We start from the raw sequence: 18,726 nt of genomic DNA on the forward strand, positions 1-18,726 counted from the left end.
CAGGATAGGCAAGATTTAGGGCATTTACCAAACCCTGGATGGTGTCCGGTACTGGCTAGCACCATCCACCAGGCACCTCCTGTACATCACATGCACCACAGAGGAGCAAACCCTAAGTCTACAAAAAAACCACCTGGTACTGCAGAACAGCTCCTTCATCAGCTTCTATTTGATGCATAAATCCCACCTCAGTCTCATCACTTTAGCATCCAGACTAAAATATGCACTCCAGTATCTGCTGCTCCACTCAAGGACTAAGCAAGTTTTGAATTAAGCAAAGAGAATATTAAAAATGCATTGCTGAATGCAGGAGTGAGCACAGAGCTGGGTATAATGAGATGTTTGCACAGTTGTGCTTGGAGCTATCATTAAGAGAGAAACAGGACAGATATGGGAGCTAGGGCCACATCAGATATTTACAGAGCTGCTCAGGGGACTACACCAGTCTCATCTCTTCTTCCTGCAACAAGCAGTTTTTCCTCTTCCTTCCCTGACCAGCCAGAGAAGGACCTAGGCTTTTCTCCTATGGTTATCTTCTATGATATTGGAGCTGAAAAAAAAATATAGATGGGATTGGGACCACTGCTGGAATTTACCCCCATCACCTTAAAGATCCCTGCTCCATCCCCAGCTCATTTCATTCTGATGTCTATAATCACCCCCACAGAAGTTACAATAAATACTTTTGGAGATGACGACACACGTGTTATGAGCAGCTAAAAGGCTGCTATTTAGTGGGGCTTGCCCTCATCAGGTGACTTTGTTGGGCCTGGATCATCCAGACCTCAGCCTCTGCTCATTTTCAAAGACATGGCACAAGCTTTTCCAGCCACCACCAAGGAATATTCTCTTCGTTCAAAGGTCTGCCATCAGGGAATAAGAGAACCCAACACATCAGCACTTATAAACTTGCTGCCCCACAGCCTAATTTCCAGGAAGAAAAGAAATTTAGGAGCCCATAAGCTTCAAGCAGACTAAAACCTGATGCTGGGCCCTATAGCAGCAATTTATCTCAGCATTCCATAAGGCTACAGATGAACATGGAGGTCAGAAGGGAGCAGAGGGCTCAGGTCACAATTCCAACAAAGGAAATTTTCAAATGCAGAGTCCTCACAATGGTCCCACACACCTGCCATCAGGAAAATAATCCAGGCAGGACACTTAAAGGCTTGTTTTTATTAAAAGACATCTTCAGAAAAGATACTTTAGTACAAAAAAAGTTTAAAATACACAAACTACACTTGCTTTCCTTTCCAGCATCAACATTTATAAATTACACCACATTGTTAACACTGCATTTAAATATGAAAACAAATTGAAACAGGGAATTCATCAACAAGGTTCAACATCCTACAAACAACTATGTACAGTATTTAGCAGCTAGGAGCTCTAGCAGAGTAGTCAATATGACTTCAATAGGGCAGGATGCTTGGGAAGCCCCAAGACTGCAGCTTGGCCTGTAAGTTTTCAGGGACCTCTTTTGGCCACCTCTCCCCAGACACCAAAGGCAGAGGTAATGCAGTACATCATGGTACACACCTTATGAAGTGTGGCTCTGTGGCTCTTGCAGAGAAACCCTGCAGTCCCCTGGCCTTGTAGTACTGGGACATACATGTGTGACAGGTCCAGTCACTCTGCAAAGCATGAGGTGTCTGCTGGAATAAGGCAGCCCTTACTTTTGGGGGACTGACAGTGACAGCAGGGCTGGTCCCACCCAGGGACAGTCTCTGCTCTGTATCTGTGCTGCTCCACTGCTCATCCTACCCACCCCCAGCAGCACTTGCAGGCTCCAGACACAGGACCCCAGGACTGGCCCCTCAGGCAAGCAGCTGCAGGATCTCACCCATCAACCTTAGAGCTGGAAGCAGTTTTCCCAGCTCCCAGCAAATTCCAGCACAGCCAGAAATACTGGTCTTCAAAGGGAAGGCAAGTGAGCCTGAGTTTCCCTTCTGCACAGGTCAACCTCAGCCCTCCCACCAAGCCCTGTACCTCAGGAGGACAGGGGCTGAACAGATAGAGCTCCCTGAGGCTCACTGCCCCCAGCCCCCACACAGGAAGGAGGCTCCAGGAGCTCTCACAGGAGGGTACATGGGACGTCATTTGGGAACAACAGTGAAAGACAGGACATAGCAAGGCTCCACACCCAGTGCTATGGTCCAGAGCAGTGAGACACTTCATATGCCCCCACCTGCCCCAGGCCCAGCTCATCAACACAGTACAGAAATGTTAAGACAGGATAGAGAGCAGCGAATAATTTGAACTTCCCGCAGCAGCACGTGGCAGGTTAGAAGACCCTTGTGCATGCTCTGGAGGTGGATCTCCCTCCTGGGGCTCCTCTTCAGGTTTGGGAGCTCCCATCCAGGGGTTTTGGCAATGTGGAGCTGTTTTACTTTTAGTGAGGAGCAGTGTTATGCCTCTAAAGGGCCTCTAACCAAGGAAGGGGAGGTTGTTTTCTGTAAACACCTAGTGATGGAGCTCAGGTCCATGCTCCACAGAGAAAGTCTCAAGTAACAACTTTAGGGCTCTGCTTCCAGTGCTGCAGGCTGGATTTTCATGATGGTTGACTTCAGGGGGTAGTACCTGCCCTTCCATGTCTTCCAAAAGATGCCCTGCTTACGCTCATGCCTCTGCCGGGGGATGGAACGGAAGTATCTCCCATTGAGGTTGGCATGGCCACAGGTGCTGAACCACCAGCCACCTACAAGGGCAATGAAGACACAATTTTAACTCATAGAAACTCCAGACAGAAAAACACAGATTCAAGGCAGTTGATGCCCCTATTTCCCCCACTTTTCCAGAGCTTCAGGATCTTACAAGACCATCTCATGTACAGTCAAGGAGTCCCATGCACTGGGGAACCTTTCATAGATCCTACATTATTTCAGGCTGCATCTGCAAATCCAGGCTGCTCCTCCTTGTGTGAAAAACCTTCAGCAGCCAGGGCAAGAGAGGCCTCTGCTCTGCTTGAAAAGGTTCCAAGCAAAGTGGCAGACAGCAAAGTTGTTATGAGGACAGATGCTTGGTCCAAGACCTGAATCATGAACCCTGCTTCAGCTTCCCTCTTGGTTCCCTGTACAGTTCCTGCCAAAGGAAGGGAAGCTGTCCCAGGGAAGTAGGGGACAAGACCAGCTCAACAGCAAAGGGGTCTAGTGCCACAGGGTCTGTGTCCCACTAGACCACCACCAGACAGTGGAAGGCTGAAAGGGAAATGCACATACTGGGATAGAAGATCTCAGACTGACCTGAGAGGTGTTTGGCACAGTTTGTGTCAGCTTTAAGGTCATGGTCACGATCCCGAGTGGAGAAGGGCAGCTGCCTGAATTCCCCAATGGCATTTTCCAGCTCTCCAGACAGAGGCCCCAGCAGGTTGAGTGTGTAGGCTGTGCTCTCACCACCAAGACTGAAGACAAACTGAACCACCTGGGAATTCCCCTCCCAGTCCTCCAGCTCAATCAGGAGATTGTATTTTCCCTGTTGGACAAGGTGATGTATCTTCTCCAGGCCCAACCAAAAGTCACCTGAAATAAGACTCATGACATTGGCTGCAGGGACACAAACATGCCATGAAAAGCAGAGATGTGAGCAAGCTCCAGGGACAAACAGGGACAACTTAGGATGCTGCAGCATTAGAATCACTGTCTGGCACCTGCAGGACACATCAGGAAGATCAAGGACCCCTGCTCTGCAAGCTGTGTCCCCCTGCTTCAGTCCACATCTATGCTCCAGCACAGAGAGCTCCAGAGGCCAGCAAGGGGAATAACTTCCACTAAGCTTCCCTTATCCCACAGTGAGAACATAGACACCATGGTCCACCTACCATGAAGGTCTCCGAAGCCATTCTTGTAGGCATCCCACAGCTGGTCAAAGTCTACAGAGCCATCCATGCGCCTCTGGACCACTGTCCAGCCACCCTCTGTGGGAAGGGAAAACAGTCACTTGGCGTTACCATTTACAAGGGAACTCTCCCAAGTGCTGTGGGACACTGCACAGCTTTACCTGCAGTCATGTCGCAGTAGACTTTGAAGGGCTGAGATCCTGCAGGCTGCACCTGGAAAACGCCACTGCTTTGCTGCCCAGCCAGGAAGAGCTGGTGGCAACCCTCTGGGAGCTCTGCAGAGGAAGGAAAAAGCAACTGAGGAGATGGCCACAAACCCCACTTCCTCAGCAGGTTGCTCCTACAATGGCCCAGCACCTGCAGCCCTGGCCTCAAGCCCAGTCAGTTGTGCACAGCAGTGGCTGTAGTTCTGGACATGTGCTGGGGACAATGCCCCCTGACTTCAGCATCTTTAAACACTGTGACCCCACATCTTCCCTTTTATACAAACAGAGCACCTTGGGCTTTCATCCAAGGCAGAAGCCGGACTTTGGGCCAGGCCAGAGTGACCTCAGCTGGAGAGCAGGGCTCCCCATCAAGGAGGGACAAAGGAGCTTCCTAGGTATTTATTGTAACTTCTCCCAGGTCCCTCTTCGCCCACAGACAGGAGCAGCCCATTTGGGATGGGGCAACACCAGGGCCAAGCATCCCCATCCCACACAAGGCTGAAGCAGGGTCAAGGGGCCTCAGGGGTCTAAAGAAAGACAAAGTCCTGGCATCAGGAAGGTGGCTGAGCATCCAGCACATGACCTCTTTCTCCCAGCAACTGTGGTGGCCCCAGCCAGACATCCTGCTAGGCAACCTGCCCCCAGCAGGCACAGTGCCAGGCGGGGGTGACCCTTTTTCCAAGATACAGTGACTAAGGCAAGCGGGGGGGGGGGGGGGGGAGGAGGGGGTGGAGTCTGGGAGCCCCAGCTCATTGCAGGAGTGGATTGCCCAGGGTGAAGCCACACCCTGCTTCAATCCCCTCCATCCCCAGGGATGGTCCTTCTGCCCTGCAGGGACTTTGCCCAGAGCTGCCAGCAAAGCACCTTTTCAACAGCACTGATAAAAGTCCATCCAGGAACCACCACCCACAGCACTTGAGAGAGATGAGCCATGAAGAACCTGTTACAACACCTGAGTCAAAAGGCCACAGGAGGATGTGCAGGGACTTCAGCTGCCACACAGTCAAGGGGCTCTTTGTCAGCAGGGACAGGTGTCCCGATCACCCCCAGACAAAGGCAGCCTGTTCTCCCCAAGCCAGGGTGGATGGGTTGTAGCTCTGGCTACCCTGGCTCACAGCTGCTGCCAGCACAACGCTGAGACAGACAAGAAATCTCAAGACAAACCCTGGGCTGTGCTGGGGTGTCAGCCCTGGGGGTCCCCTCTCAGAAGCTGCCCCAGGGTAAGGGCTGACACCATGATCCAGAGCAGCAGCAGGGAGAAGGACTTCCTCCAGCAGCCAGGGGCTTCCTGGGGGCAGATGGAGGAGGAGAAAAAGGGTCTTTGAGCTGCCAAGAGCAAAAGCAGCCCCTGCAGAGCATCACTGCATCCCATCCTCACTGAGCACTGGGGAGCCTTCATGCCGCATTGGGGTGAAGAGCAGAGCCCCAGTTGGAGGAAAAGTCAGGGGAGACCCAGGGGACAGAAATATGACACCTGCCATCACCTTTCACCCATTTCCAACATATTCCTCCCTTCACTTCCCCGTCCCCCCCCCCAAATTTCCCTTCCTCAGCAGAGGCAGCCCCTCTCCCACAGCCAGCACAGATGGCAGTCACATCCCTTGCACCCCCAGGGCAGGATTGATACCACCATAGTGCACCACAGGACAAGCTGTGCCCCAGCCCTACCCTGAACCCATGACAGGGATTGAGGGCGTTGCGTATCAAGGATCAAAACCACACAGAGCCCCACAGCAATGCAGGGGCTGAGTGCATCCTGAATATCCCTACTTTCTGGGTAAATGCAGGCAGGGAAGAAAACCAGGCTCAGAGGAAGGAACGCCCCAGCTAGAAGCCCCTGCTCATAATTGCCAAAGCAGGAAGGTGCTGGGCTTGCCAAGCTCCTCACCTCCTCTCTCACTGCATCTCCCAGCATCGGTGGGATAGTGCCAGGATGTTCAGTGGTCCCAGCATGCAAAGGTCAACTCCATCTCTGCCTGTTTCTCATTTCTGGGCCCTGGCTGCACTCGATCCCTGTTCCCCTGGTGCCACAGCTGAATGAGATGCAGCTGTTTGAACAGCCTCTGCTCAATCTTTTTGTTTGAGGAACACGCTTGTTAGTTCCAGTTCATGTTGCACATCCGAACAGCACCAGCAAAACAAGCCCTCCTGACTGCTCCTGTGTTTTCTTTTCCCTCCCCCTTTATTTAGCCAAGCAACACAACAAGGCTGGACTTACCTTAGGCCCCATGTTCACCCAACAGGATTTCCAGCCACGACACAGGAGAGGTCACTAACCTGGTATAAACACCCATCCTCAGGGGTGGCAGGGCATAAGGGCTAGAGCTGCCTGCATTGCCTCCCCCTCTCCTGCCCCAACCCAACCCCATTATTTTGGAGTCTCAGCACCACAGGGAGAGCATGAGCAGAGCTCTACCTTTCCCCTACTCGGATGGCTGCCAGCAAGCACAGGCTCTGCCCAAAGACGTGATCCTCTTTCTGCAAGTTATTAAGCCTCTCACTCTCCAGGCAGCTTTGAGCCTTCAACTTTCACATGCTTGGCCCCATGCCAGCCCTGCCCTGAAAAAAATTGTGTTTCACTGGAGGAAAATAAAAGGGTCTTTCTGCAAGGGCTACTGGTGGAGTTCATCGCTGCTCCCCAGGGCCATGCCAACACCAGGCTCTGCCTGACAATAGTTGGGAGCCGCCAGCACAAGCCTCCCTGGCACTCCCCTGTTCTGAAAGTGGCCACAAGCCTCACCAGGCAGAGGGCACAGGGCCAGCATCTGTTCTTTAAGATTTGACAGAAAATTCACTCGGCTTGCTAATGAAAGGAAGCCAATTTGTTTTCTGTCAGTGATACCAACATCAGGGATTAGGTAAGGAAAAGGGAAGCTCACAGCTGACAGGACAGAATTGGCATGTCCAGGGTCTTTCCATCAGGGACACTGCAGCACTGGAAAGATCATACAGCATCCCTGGAGGCTGTAGCTCTTGCTGCCTTCCACGATGCATCACAAACATTTCTGTAGCAAGCATCAGCCAGAATATCCTACATCTGCACCAGCAAGTAGCAATGGTCCCAATCTATCTCCCTGCACCCCACTTTCAGTATAACCCAAGAGTGGATTCAAGGGTTATATTAGATAACCTCTAAAGGCCCCTAGGCCCCTTCCCATCCAAACTGTTCTATGCAGGCAAGTCACAAAGCAGAGCTTAGAAAAAAAGGGAAGAAGTTCTGAGAGAGTTTTCTGGCTCAGAACTGCTGCTCTGAGTAAGGTTGACCCTTCCCAGCCCCACTGAGCTGTGCTCCAGGAGGAGCTTGAAGCCTCACATCCCACCTTTCTTCTTGTCCATGTGGACAAGCCCTTTGTTCTGCCCACCTAGCTTTCAGACACACCAGTGACAACTCCAGGCTCCACAAATTATCATGTTTTCCCATAACCATCCCTGCATCAGGCCCTGAGCAGGAACTCCCCATGCCTCCTCATCCTGCCTGGCTTCTGTTTTCCTCCTGCTGAAGATCCCTAAACAGCGGCACAGGCAGAGCCAGCACTGTGATGTAGCTGATACAGCATGACAGCAGCTGCTCCTGACCAGCAAACCCTGCAGGGATATCAGTTCTTGTCTGGAGGGAGGCTGCAGGACATGGCACAGCTGGGGACACCTGCTCTGCTGCCCTTTCCTTTGCAGGAGCCCCTCCAGTCTTACTGCAGGGGGAGAAGATGCTCCAGGCAGAGCCAGGAGTTGCAGATGCAGTATCCACTTGCCTGCTCCAGTGCACATTTCTGAGGGCTGTGAGCATCCACTGCAACTCACCACCTTCAGCTTAGGACGGTGTGAGCTGAGACAGTAGCGTTTCATGCATGAGCTCTAAATATGAGCCAAGGGAGATACACAAGCACACAGCTCTGCCCTCAGGCCAGGGCTCCCTAACCCTCCCCTCCTCCAACAAACAGCAAAGCAGATCCTGCCTGGTGAAGTGTGAGCAGGTGAACAAGAGTTAACTCAAAAGAGCTGAGACCATCCTCTCCTCACCCCACACCTGCCAATCCTTTCTGACAAATACCTGTTCTCAGGCTTTGTCTGCTCCCCACTGCATTTCTAATGCCAAGCAAGAAAAAAGCCTCTTTAATCCTTAAATTCCCGCTGGACTAATACTGGCCCAGAAGGCAAGTCTGTACTCCAGAATCTTTCACTCTGGCCATACTTTCAAGCTCCAGCTTTTCAAGCAAATCTCACATCCTGGCTCAGGACAAATGAGCCTTTTGTTTCCAAAAGGTTCCAACTGCTACAGGTTTGTTCTGCCATGGAGGAGCAGGGCAGCACAAGTAGATACTCACTCTGTGTCTGCATGGACTCCCCACTGCCATTCTGACTCTGGTTGGTGAGGTTGAGGCTCTTTTTCAGGTTTATCTTCCACTTTGGAGACTGGGTTTTGTTGTGGTGTAGGGGAATTAGTAGATTGACCTAAAAAAAAACCCAAAAAACCACAAGTCAGAACAGTTTTATATCAGCTTGTTTTCCACCCTGTTACTCAGGAGAGCAGGTCAGCCACATGCCAGCCACTCCCTGTGGCCAGAGCTGGGGCTGAACTTGATTAGAAATCTTGAGGAACAGGAGATACTGAGTCCTAGCAAAGCCAGAAATGATTGTGTTTTTTTCACACATATGCTAGCTAGTCTATTCTGCAGATGAATGCAAAGGCAGAGGCCAGGGAGGCTGTTCCCACCCACCAGTTCCACCTATTGCTCCATACAAACTCTCTGGAAGCTTGCAGGTTGCTACCCTCACATCACTGATAATACACTGCAGCACAGTGACCAGAGCGGTGGCCCCTTTGGGGTCCCCAAAGCCAGGGAACACCAGCAGAGCCACCAGTGCTGGGACAGCAGGGGTGTTCTGGACACCAGGGTGCCCAGAGCATGTATAGGGCCAGGGTGGGGGCTGCAACACAGGACAGGTGCTCACCTTGCTCTGCAGGCTTTTAATCTGCAGGTTCTGCTTGTCCAGCTTGTACTGCTGCTGCTTGATTTTCTGCAGAAGCTCCTCAATCCGCAGGTTCTGAGCATCCATCAGGGACTATGGGGGAGATGCCAGGTGAGCCCCATAGCTACGGGAAGCTCGGGCTATGCGAGACTCCCAGGAGGGTGCTCCCAGGACCTCTCTGCTCTCCTGAAGCTGATAACCGCCCGCTGCTCCCGATGTCCCGGGACAGTCGGGTCCCCCATCGCTCTCTCCCGCAGTCGCTCCCGGTGTCCCCTAGTGGGTCTGAGGTATGTCCTCCCACTAATGCTCCCCGAATCGGTGCCAGTGGCAGGGGCCTGTCGGGTCCTCTCTATCCCGCTCCACCCGGCCAGTGTTAGTCTGGTTCACCCCCCGCTCCTCCAGCGGATGCCGGTGGCTCCGCGCTCACCTGCAGCGCCCCCAGGTCCCGAGCGCTCTGGTTCCCAGCCGGCCGCGCCTGCAGGGCCAGATGGACCCGGCCCTCCAGCCGCTCCAGCCGGCCCTGGATCGCGTCCTTGTCAGCCGCCACCTCCTCCAGCCGCTGCCGCAGCGCCTCGGAGAGGTTGAGTAGGTGCTGGCCGCGGCCCTCCAGCTCCCGCACGCTGCCCCGCAGTCGCTCGCCGCGCTCCTGCGCCTCCCGCGCCTGCCGCAGCAGCCGCCCCAGAGAGCTGTTGTGGGCGCTCAGCCGTCCCCCCAGCTCCCGCAGCTGTCCCTTGGTGCGCTCCACGTGCTCCTTCAGGCCGTGACCCAGCTGCAGCAGCCCATGGGCCAGCACGTTCACCTCGTCCCAGGAGGCGAACTGCGCCCGCCGCTCCCGCCCGGCTCCCGCCGCCGCCCGCCGCTCGGCCCCGGGTCCTGGAGCCGGCGCGGGGGCCGCGGCCAGCCCCGCCGCGCACAGCAGCAACGCTGCGCCGCCGAACTGCATTGTACCCATTTCGCTCCTCCACCGGCGCCGTTGCCGCCGCCCTGCTTTTATGCCCCCGTGGCGGGGAGGGCTCCGCAGCGGCCCCTCCCCGCCCACCCGGCCCCGCCGCTTTGTTCGTCCTCCCCGTCGGCCACGGTTCAGGCCCTGTATCCGCCGCCCGCTCCGAGTCTTGTCCACCCTCGCCCGGGGCAGCCTTGGTCCCTGTCGCTGAGCCCTGCTTGCACCAGTCTTCATCGTTATCCCCATCCTCGTCTCCGTCCCCATTTCCATTCCTGTCCTTGTCCTCATCTCCATCCCTGTCCCCATTCCCCTCCTCATCCCACTCTTGTCCCCATTCCCATCTGTTTTCCTATCCCTATCTCCATCCCCATTCCTATCCCTACCCTATGCCCATACCTGTTCCCATCCCTGTCCCCATGCCCATCCCTGTCCCCATGCCCATCCCTATTCCATCCCTGCTGACCGTCCTGCCCCTCATCCTGCACTGGGGACCCTGATCTGCACCAAGCCGTGATGCTTGGTCCCCTACTCCCGTGGATGCACCCTTGTCACCTTCTGAGGCCATGCCCCTCTGAGACCCGCTGGCCCCAGGGGCGGGAGTACCCTGTAGCACAAGTCTCTGCTGGAGGGCCCTGGCCTGGCACAGGTGGGTGCTGCCAACCCTGGAGAGGGGGCACGGTCAGTGTCAGCTCCTCTGTACAGCTGAGGGAAGCAGAATGTTCACTCCTCTAAACATTCCTGGTCTCCAAGAGCAACAAGGATGGATAGATCCATCTCTCACTACCCTCCCCCCGCAGGTTTCATTCACACACACACACACACACACACACACACACACACACCCGGGAAAAAACGTGCATCTTATTTTATTTGCCAATGTCTTGGACCCTGGTTTCTGGCTCTTCCGTCTTGTTCTGCCTTTTTCTTCTGGCTTAAAGGGATTTTCGAGTCCTTGTTTTCTCTCCGTGAAGGAATTCACACACCGCGATAGAGCTGTTGTCGGCTCTGCTCGAACTGGAACAGATGGAGCCCTTCTGCTCCCTCCCCACAGGGCACTTCCTCCTGCTGCCCCAGGGCTCTGTCCCTGCTCCGCGCTGCGCAGCCTCGAGCAGGGAACTGCCTCTCCTCCCACTCTGGATTTTGGAGCCAAATCCCTCCTTCCCACCACTCACGGGGTCTGGCTGACGTGAGCCCCCTGGGACCGGGGCTGCAGCTCCCTGGTTCCCGGGTCGAACTCCTCCACTGAAGCCCACAGCAGTTCTGCCTCCATCCCACCGCTGCCGCTCAGAGCCCTGCAGTCAGGCATGGCCCCAGGAAAAGGCTTTCATCTCATCCAAAAACGCCTGGCTGGAGGACTTCTCTTTCCAGGAGTCCTCACGCCATCTCCAAGTATTTCCCAGGCTGATGCTATTGGAAGGTTGAGTGAGAGACCTAAGAGAATGCCCCCAACAGCAACAGCTCAGTGTGGAGTCACAGAGGTTAAAGAGGAATTTTGGAAATTCCAGCAGGCACATACTCCAGAGAGTCCCAAGACCCCTCCGCTAGCAACTGTTTTCACATTTATTTCATGGTCAGAAGGATTTTTTTCAAGTGAGGCAAGAGGAAAAAAAACCAAAAACAGGTAGAAAACACTGCAGAAGAAAAAAGAAACAAAATGTGAATGTCTTTTTCCAAGTCTTTGTGCTTTGGGGGAGTCCCAGCTCTCCCTGATGCTATTGCTAGAGAGGAGCTGGGGACATAGAGGTGGTAGTGGCGGGGAGGGGGTTCCACTGCCCCCCCTCCAACATCCTTTGCTGCAGGGTCTGAGGTCCCTGCAAGCTCTTTAGGGTGCCCCTGGCTGGCCTGCATGGCTCCTGGTCAAGGACAGATCTGCCACCATACCCACCACTCCTGACTGCTTTAGGGGCTGCCAAAATTTTCCAGATAGAATCTAAAAAATAATTTTTAGCTTTTTAGCTTTTTAGCTTTTTAGCTTGTATTGTTGGTTTTTGGCATCCCAGGAGGGAGTGAGTTGGCAGGACTCATGCCCATGGAGCCCAAGGCTGGAGCACCCGTCACCCCAAGAGCCCTCTGGACTGGAGAACACCAACCCTTGAGTCACTGGTACAAACAGGGAAGCACAATTTCATGTGTTGGCTATTGCTGTGGGTTAACGACGTCAGGCAAAATGAATCCTGTGTGAGCTCTGCTCCCTGCCCACCATTACCCAACACTGGAGCTTGTCCTGGGAAATGACAGGGTTACTCCGGGTGCTGCAGCAGACATGTTACCACTGGTTATTTTCTGCAGTGGCAGGAGAGAGGGAATGTGAGAAGCCAAGGCCTGTTGAGAAGCCGTATGATTAATGTGTTTTCCTTTGACTGCGTTTTCCTTTGACTGTGTTTTCCTATTGCGACTTCTCAAATTTGCCCTGAGAAATACGAAGTTTTAAGGTACACAAATGCAAAGTCCTCAGAGGCCATGAGCTGCATCAGGCTATGAATGACCTGATGAGAAAGTGCTCTCCACAGAGCTGGGTGGTCTCAAATTCAAATGGAGCTTAAAACAGCCTGGCCAGCAGAGCTCCTGGGGCATTTCTCCATGCCCTGCTCTGTCCGGTGTGGAAAAGGGCTGTGGTAAAAATCTCTGTAGGGTCCCAACTGCCAGGTTGGCTTGGGGCGAGGGGAGGATTGAGATTTGGTCCCAAGGGATGAAGGACCTTGTCCCCTGTGCAGGTCCCCAGGAGGGACCCCATGAGGACACTGCTCCAGCCCAGTGGCCTTGGGACCCAGAGCAGGACAGGGACCAGCAGGGCACAACAATGGCTCTTGGTGCTCTCTGTGGGTGTCTGGGGTCATCCCTTGGGCAGGGAACAGCAGACTCCAGAGGAAGTTATTTTCTGTGGAGGTTCTCTCAGGACCAAGGGATGCTCTCAACCCCATCCTCCAATTCTTATCCTTATTCCTATCACTATATCCATCTCTATCCCTTCTTCCATGCGGTCCCAGCAGCTCAGACACCCAGGAAAGGCAGTATCACCAGCACGCATCACAAGTAGCTCCTTCAAACAGCCCCCACATGCGTAGTGGCACATCCCCCTGTCCTCATCCCCATTCCTGTCCTATGCACATCAGGCTGTGAGCGGGTGGGCTGTAGGGAACATCTTTGTTCCCTGCCTTTCTCCGTCCTGCTCCTTCCCAGGCTGACCTGGCAGGTCACTGTGTGAAAGTTCAGCCCAGTCTGAACTCACACAAATTCCTGCAGCTGCTCAGCCCCAGGCTCACATCACCAGGAGGGATAGTTGGATGATTTATAGAAAGGTTGCTCACAGCGCTGCTTTGTCGTTAGAAATTGCAAACATAAGCGAGACTCCAGTGAGAGGGAATAGGATGTGTGAAATACATCATCACAGCTTCAAGGATAAATTTAGGTTTTCCAGAGGAACATAATTCTGATTCAACAGAGGGTGGGAAAAATCCAACACAGATTTCCTACTGGCCCCCACATGGGTGCAGCAGCATGCTTCACCCAGACAGGCACTGGCATCATTCCCAGGCAGAGTGGGTACCCCATCCACCTCAGTCTCTGCTCACACCTGGTCCTGCAAGGATTCATTCTTCACTACCCTGGTCTACCCCTGCAGCCGAACAGCTTGCTAAACCCCCACCCTTGAGGTCACCTATTCCCACTCTTCCCAAGCAAGTTTGCTGGCTCAAGCTTTGTCACTCCCCCCTCTGGAGAAGGGCCAAGCGGCTCCTGCCACCTGTCCGGGTTGGTTGTACCCCAACCTTCACAGCAGAGTGAGGACAGCAGAGTGGCACAACCTTCCAGAGCATAGCCTCCATCCTTTCACAGGGCTGGGGACACCCCCTCATCCTGTCAGAGGGCACTCAAAACTTCTGCTCTTGGCTGCTTCTTGAGTAGAGATGAACTTCCAAGCAGGGTCAGTCAGAAAGATGGAAAATTTGCCACAGCTCTCCACCCCAGTGAGAAGCAGCTTCATAGGGAGATCAACCATGTCACTGGGCTCCATTCCCACACTGTCTCCTCTGGCTTTCCCTGCCAGCACAGGGCAGCCCTTGGTAAACCACTGGCAAGTCAAGTGAGGCAAGATGTTGTTACCCAGGTTGCCATATCTTCTAGAGAATGGGTAAAGGTTGCAGCCACCCTGGGGTCCCTCTCATCTGGGGAAGGTCCTGGGGCCCATTAGCCCAGAGCAGGGAGGCCCATTTTCATGTTTGAAAAGCTGACATAAAAGGCCAGCAATGCTCTCATTCCAACCAGTCTTCTTATTTTCCTGGCAAGCCTGGATGAACGTTATGCAAGTCTTCACTCCCCTTTATTCTTTCTGCCATCCCGGGCTCTGTGGGGAGCACTGGGGTTACTGTGCAGAAGGTCACACACGACAGAAGACAGGAAACCAGAGGGCTTGGGGTAACGTGGGAGGCTATGCAGCCAGAGAAATCCGACCCTTATTTTTTACAGTCATCCCTTGGTTTAACCAACATGCGTTTCACATTAGGGGCTCTGGCTGGCTGAGCTTGCAGCTAAATGTTCAGGGAGTTCAATGTTCCTGGGGATGAGGCTGCCCCTTGGCATACTCAGTCTGCTCATAGGCCCATGTGGAAAGGGCGGGATCACAGGGACCAGGACTGGGGTCTGCTCTCCTTATGAGACAAAGGTGGCTTCTATTTTACCAGCAGTGTTTGGCTAGTGACAGACAATCGATTTGGTAGAGCCTTTGGTGAGCATGAGGATAACATGGGACTTCTCCAGTATTTTCTGAATAACCTTTCATTTCATTTGTAGTTTCTGAAATGAGATGCCCAGAGCCACTGGAAAGAGATGCCCAGAGCCACTGTAAGGAGAGAGCTGCTGTGGCAATCACAAGCAAAGCCCAAAGAGTTCATCCGCAGCCCTGATGTCACTCCTGGCCAGCCATCTTCTCCTCTGTGATGGGGCAGAGACAGCTCTGGCACTGCTTGGCATTTATCAGTCAGCATCTGCTGGTGGCCATGACCCCTCCGTCCTGCTGGCACAGCCCTCAGAGGCTGGATTTCCTGATGCAACACAAAAGCTTTTTTTGGCTGCATTGTGTGAAAAACGACCAGGTCACTTCTGCTGCCCAGGAAAGTTTTTAGCGGTCCCAAGACATTCAGGATGGGTGTCCACAAGAACCCCATGGGATGTGCCCTCCTGTCCAGCACTGTTCTGGGTGAGTGCTGGGTAAGAGCTGTGTGGCCTCCTCACCCATAGCCAGCAGCAGCCACATCCACAGGGGCTCTGCTAGATCTCTGCCTGTCTCCATGGGGCCTCAGCTACTTTTCCTCCTGGGAAGAGACTTGCAGGAAAGTGCAGCAGAGCTTTGTACAGGAGAATGACAGGGGACTCATCCCTCATGCAGCAGCAAAGAGAGAAGCATGTAAATTTTGAGTCACCATTCCTGAAAACCTCAGCTGGTGATCAAACCTCTTCCCACTCATGTCCCTGCTTGGTTTGTGACTATGACAACATGGTGCTTGGGCTCCTCATCTGGCTCTGCTGGCCAAAGCTCAGGGAGAGGCAGGGCTGTGCCTCCAGGGACCAGGTGAGGCAGCGGTAATGTCCATCCCCACTAGCTGCATCCAAACTGTGCGCTCAGCTACATAACAGGGTGTCCAGGAATACCAGCCTGGGGTTGTGTCTGGGAAGTCGGGATATTTCCTGCTGTAAAGGTAAAAGGAAGGGTCTGCAGGATAGGGACCAAAAAAAAGTGATGAAAACAAGGCTTTGTCCATTGCATGCATTTTCCAAAGGGAAATATATCTTAGTCTTTAGTCAAGATTTTAATGCATTTTCATGTTCAGATTCTGGATTTTTCTAGATTTTTACAACCCACCTCACAGGACATACAGGCATTGGGAGGTGAAAAAAGCCCTGTAAAAACCTGAAAAGAAACAGATGAAAATGCTCCAAAGCATCAAGAACTCCAGCAGCCCCTTTCCCATCCCCCCTTGCTAGTGAAACACCAACAGTGGCTGGGGAAGCTCCAGATCCCCAGCAGATCTGGGAGAGAAGAGTTGCCCTATTTCCAGCCATGGCTCTTTCCCTGCTCTGACAGGGACTTTGACTGATTCTTGGTTTCCTAAACTGAGTGTTTTGTTGACCACAGGGTGGATCTGAGCTCTCCCAAGAACAGCAGCACTGTTCCTGCTGCAGGGCTTGGCTTCCCAAATGGGGGCTGCCCAGCACCCAGTACTCAAAGATATTTCTCCTGAAGCATCCCACACCCAGAATCCATCACCCAGCAGTGAGATACATCTCCTGGGGTATCCTACCACCCCAGTACACAGCACCCATAGATACCTCGCCTGGGGGTCCCACGCTTGGAACCCAGTACCCAGCTCTCACAAGTACCTCTGCAGGGGCATCCTACCCCTAGCTTTCTTCATCCTCGGGTCAGAGAGGAGCATGTGCCATGCAGTAGTTCTGCTGGGACAGGGCAGCATCTGTTTAGTTTGAGTTTCTTAAAAAAACAAAGGCTGTGGGGTTTCTACCTGGCAGACAGGTGTTTCCATTCCCAGGACTTTGGTTGGCACTGTAAGAAACTTGATGCAGGTCCAAACCTGTGCCTGAGGTTTGAGCTTGGATGCTGATCTTGGACCACCTCACTCAGCTGGAGCTGAGAATGTGCCCTTAGGAGGTGCCCAGGTTTGACATTTGGCGATCCCCCACACAAAGAAATTCAAATATCCAGAGAAAAATGCCCCGATTGACAAGAATGCAGCTACACACTCAAGCGGCCTGGAAATTGTTTCCTCGTTGCAAAACGCAGAGAAAAGACAAATTCTGAGTCCAGGAAAATCCTCCCATCCTAAAAAGGGAGTCCAAAATGGGAAGTTTTCTGTCAAAGTGGCTGAGGTTGCCATGATCATGAGCTGGCAATGATCACCTGAGGCCATGGAGCATCATGGCTCCTCCATTCAATCAGAAAAGCAGGGTTTGTGTTGGGGGAGTGTCACCTTTAACAGTGTGTTTGTAGTTCCCTCTTGCTAAATGGCCACTTCCAAACCCACCCATAACAGTGCCATCAGCTGGGCAGAAACTCTCCTGGGAGAAACTCTCTAGGGAGAGGAAGGTCAGGGTGCAGAGGGCTGGTCCCAGCCTTCCCAGTGCCCTTGCCCATGAGGTGCAAGTGGCCCCAGGCAAGTCCCCCTGGATGCCTTTCCATGCGTTCCTTGGTGGGGACCTTACTTTCATCAAGAGTTCCCCTGGACCAACCAGAGAAAGCCCACCAGAGGTTTCATGGTGCATGTCCTGGTGCAAGGCTACCCATGAACATCCTGTTATCAGCCTCTCCTAGCACTCTGCAGAAAATGCAGAAAGTATCAACAGGAGTGCACTATCGCAGGAGGGGTACACCTTCCTGTGGCTCAGGGCTGCCTTCAGCACCATCGAGTTGGAGTAGTTGGGTTGTGCCAGTGGCTGTGGCATCACCGGCAGTAGGCTCAGCCCTCATGGCTGTTCCCCCACCTCTGTTGGTTCCCTGAAGGAGTCCCAGCCCACCTGGGTGCAGATCCCAGGTGCTCCCAGCCAGTGGTGACACACGGCAGTCTCCATAGGCTGGGAGCTGCTGGTACTTGCTGCTTTCCATCCAATGCCGAGTCTCGCTGAGGTGCTGATCACTTTCTAGGGAATAGCCTCGCCACAGCCCCAGGGCTTTGGTGAAACCCTGCTGTGCAGCCAGTCCAGGCAATACTCGTTTGCACAACCACATCCTGTAAATGTTTGCAATCCCCACTCAGATCTCTTTGGGATGATTTTGGGGTACATCAGCAGGACCAGGTAGGAGGGACACTGTCCTCCTGGCTTCTTCCCCAGGATGGTTTCTTCCTTTCTCCCAAACATTTCTAACACTCTGAGCTGGTGTGAGGGATAGAACTCTGCCTGGCTGTGCATCTCCTTTATCCTTGGACTTCAGGATATGTAGCAAAAATAGCTGTCAGAAAGGGGAAAGTGACCTTTGCCATTTGAATAACTGTTTGCTGTGTCAGCACAGGCATAATGTGTTTGAGGATTTTGTGCAAAGTTCCAGCAGTTCTGAGCCAGGACCTGAAGATTTTTGCCTCTCAGTAGGCAGCCATGAATAACACCAGAAATGTGGCCTCATAATCCCTGCTCAGGGGGACACTTGGAAAAAGAGGTGCCTTCTAGGGAATGTGAGTGCTGACTGTGGGATTCCCTCTGTGTCTCCATTCCAGAAACACTCCCCTGACTTGTTGACCCACCATGAAATGGGAAGGGAAAGGCCACAGAAGTGGAATAAGATAGAATGGGATGGAAGGAATGCAAGGGGTATGCTTCAGGGATGGGATGGGAAGACAAAGGCTCTAGGCATGGAATGGGAAAGGCTGCAGGAACAGGAATGGGTTCAGGAATGCCACAAGGTGTTTGGGATTTAATACCAAATCCTTGCCCCATTATAGTCTTTTGAACACACAAAACCAAAAGCTAAAATCCTGACCCACTGCCTTCTTGGTTCAGTTAAAGGGCTCAATCTCCTCTGCCATGGGAGCAACAAATGAGTCTCCTGGGGAGCTGAGAGCCTGTCTGGGTGCCCAGAGACTGTCTGGGAGCCAGGGACAAGACAGCTGAGCTGGACCCCCAGGTCTGGGGGCCCTGTGTACCCTCAGAGTGCTACAGCTGAGGGCTCCAGACCAGGGAGAGCTGAGTGCTGCCCATGGGTGACTGGGCCCACACCTGCCCCTGTGGCCTTTCTGCCCAGTTCGGCAAACTCAGCCCATAGAATGAAATTA

The 18,726-nt window shown here is 53.3% G+C and overlaps 1 protein-coding gene across 1 annotated transcript; it reads right to left on the bottom strand.

Moving 5' to 3' along the window:
• Positions 1-1,174: 1,174 nt before the first annotated feature.
• ANGPTL4 (angiopoietin like 4) lies at positions 1,175-9,952 on the bottom strand (the record flags this gene model as incomplete). The annotated part of the gene is made up of 7 exons (XM_083880113.1): positions 1,175-2,698; positions 3,243-3,518; positions 3,818-3,913; positions 3,997-4,110; positions 8,364-8,490; positions 8,992-9,102; positions 9,437-9,952. 7 exons carry the CDS (start codon positions 9,950-9,952, stop codon positions 2,517-2,519), a joined length of 1,422 nt encoding a protein of 473 aa, XP_083736239.1. The 3' UTR covers positions 1,175-2,516.
• Positions 9,953-18,726: the final 8,774 nt, after the last annotated feature.

The sequence above is a fragment of the Zosterops lateralis genome (assembly GCF_965231275.1).
Source record: "Zosterops lateralis genome assembly, chromosome: 29".
NCBI classification, from domain to species: Eukaryota; Metazoa; Chordata; class Aves; order Passeriformes; family Zosteropidae; genus Zosterops; species Zosterops lateralis.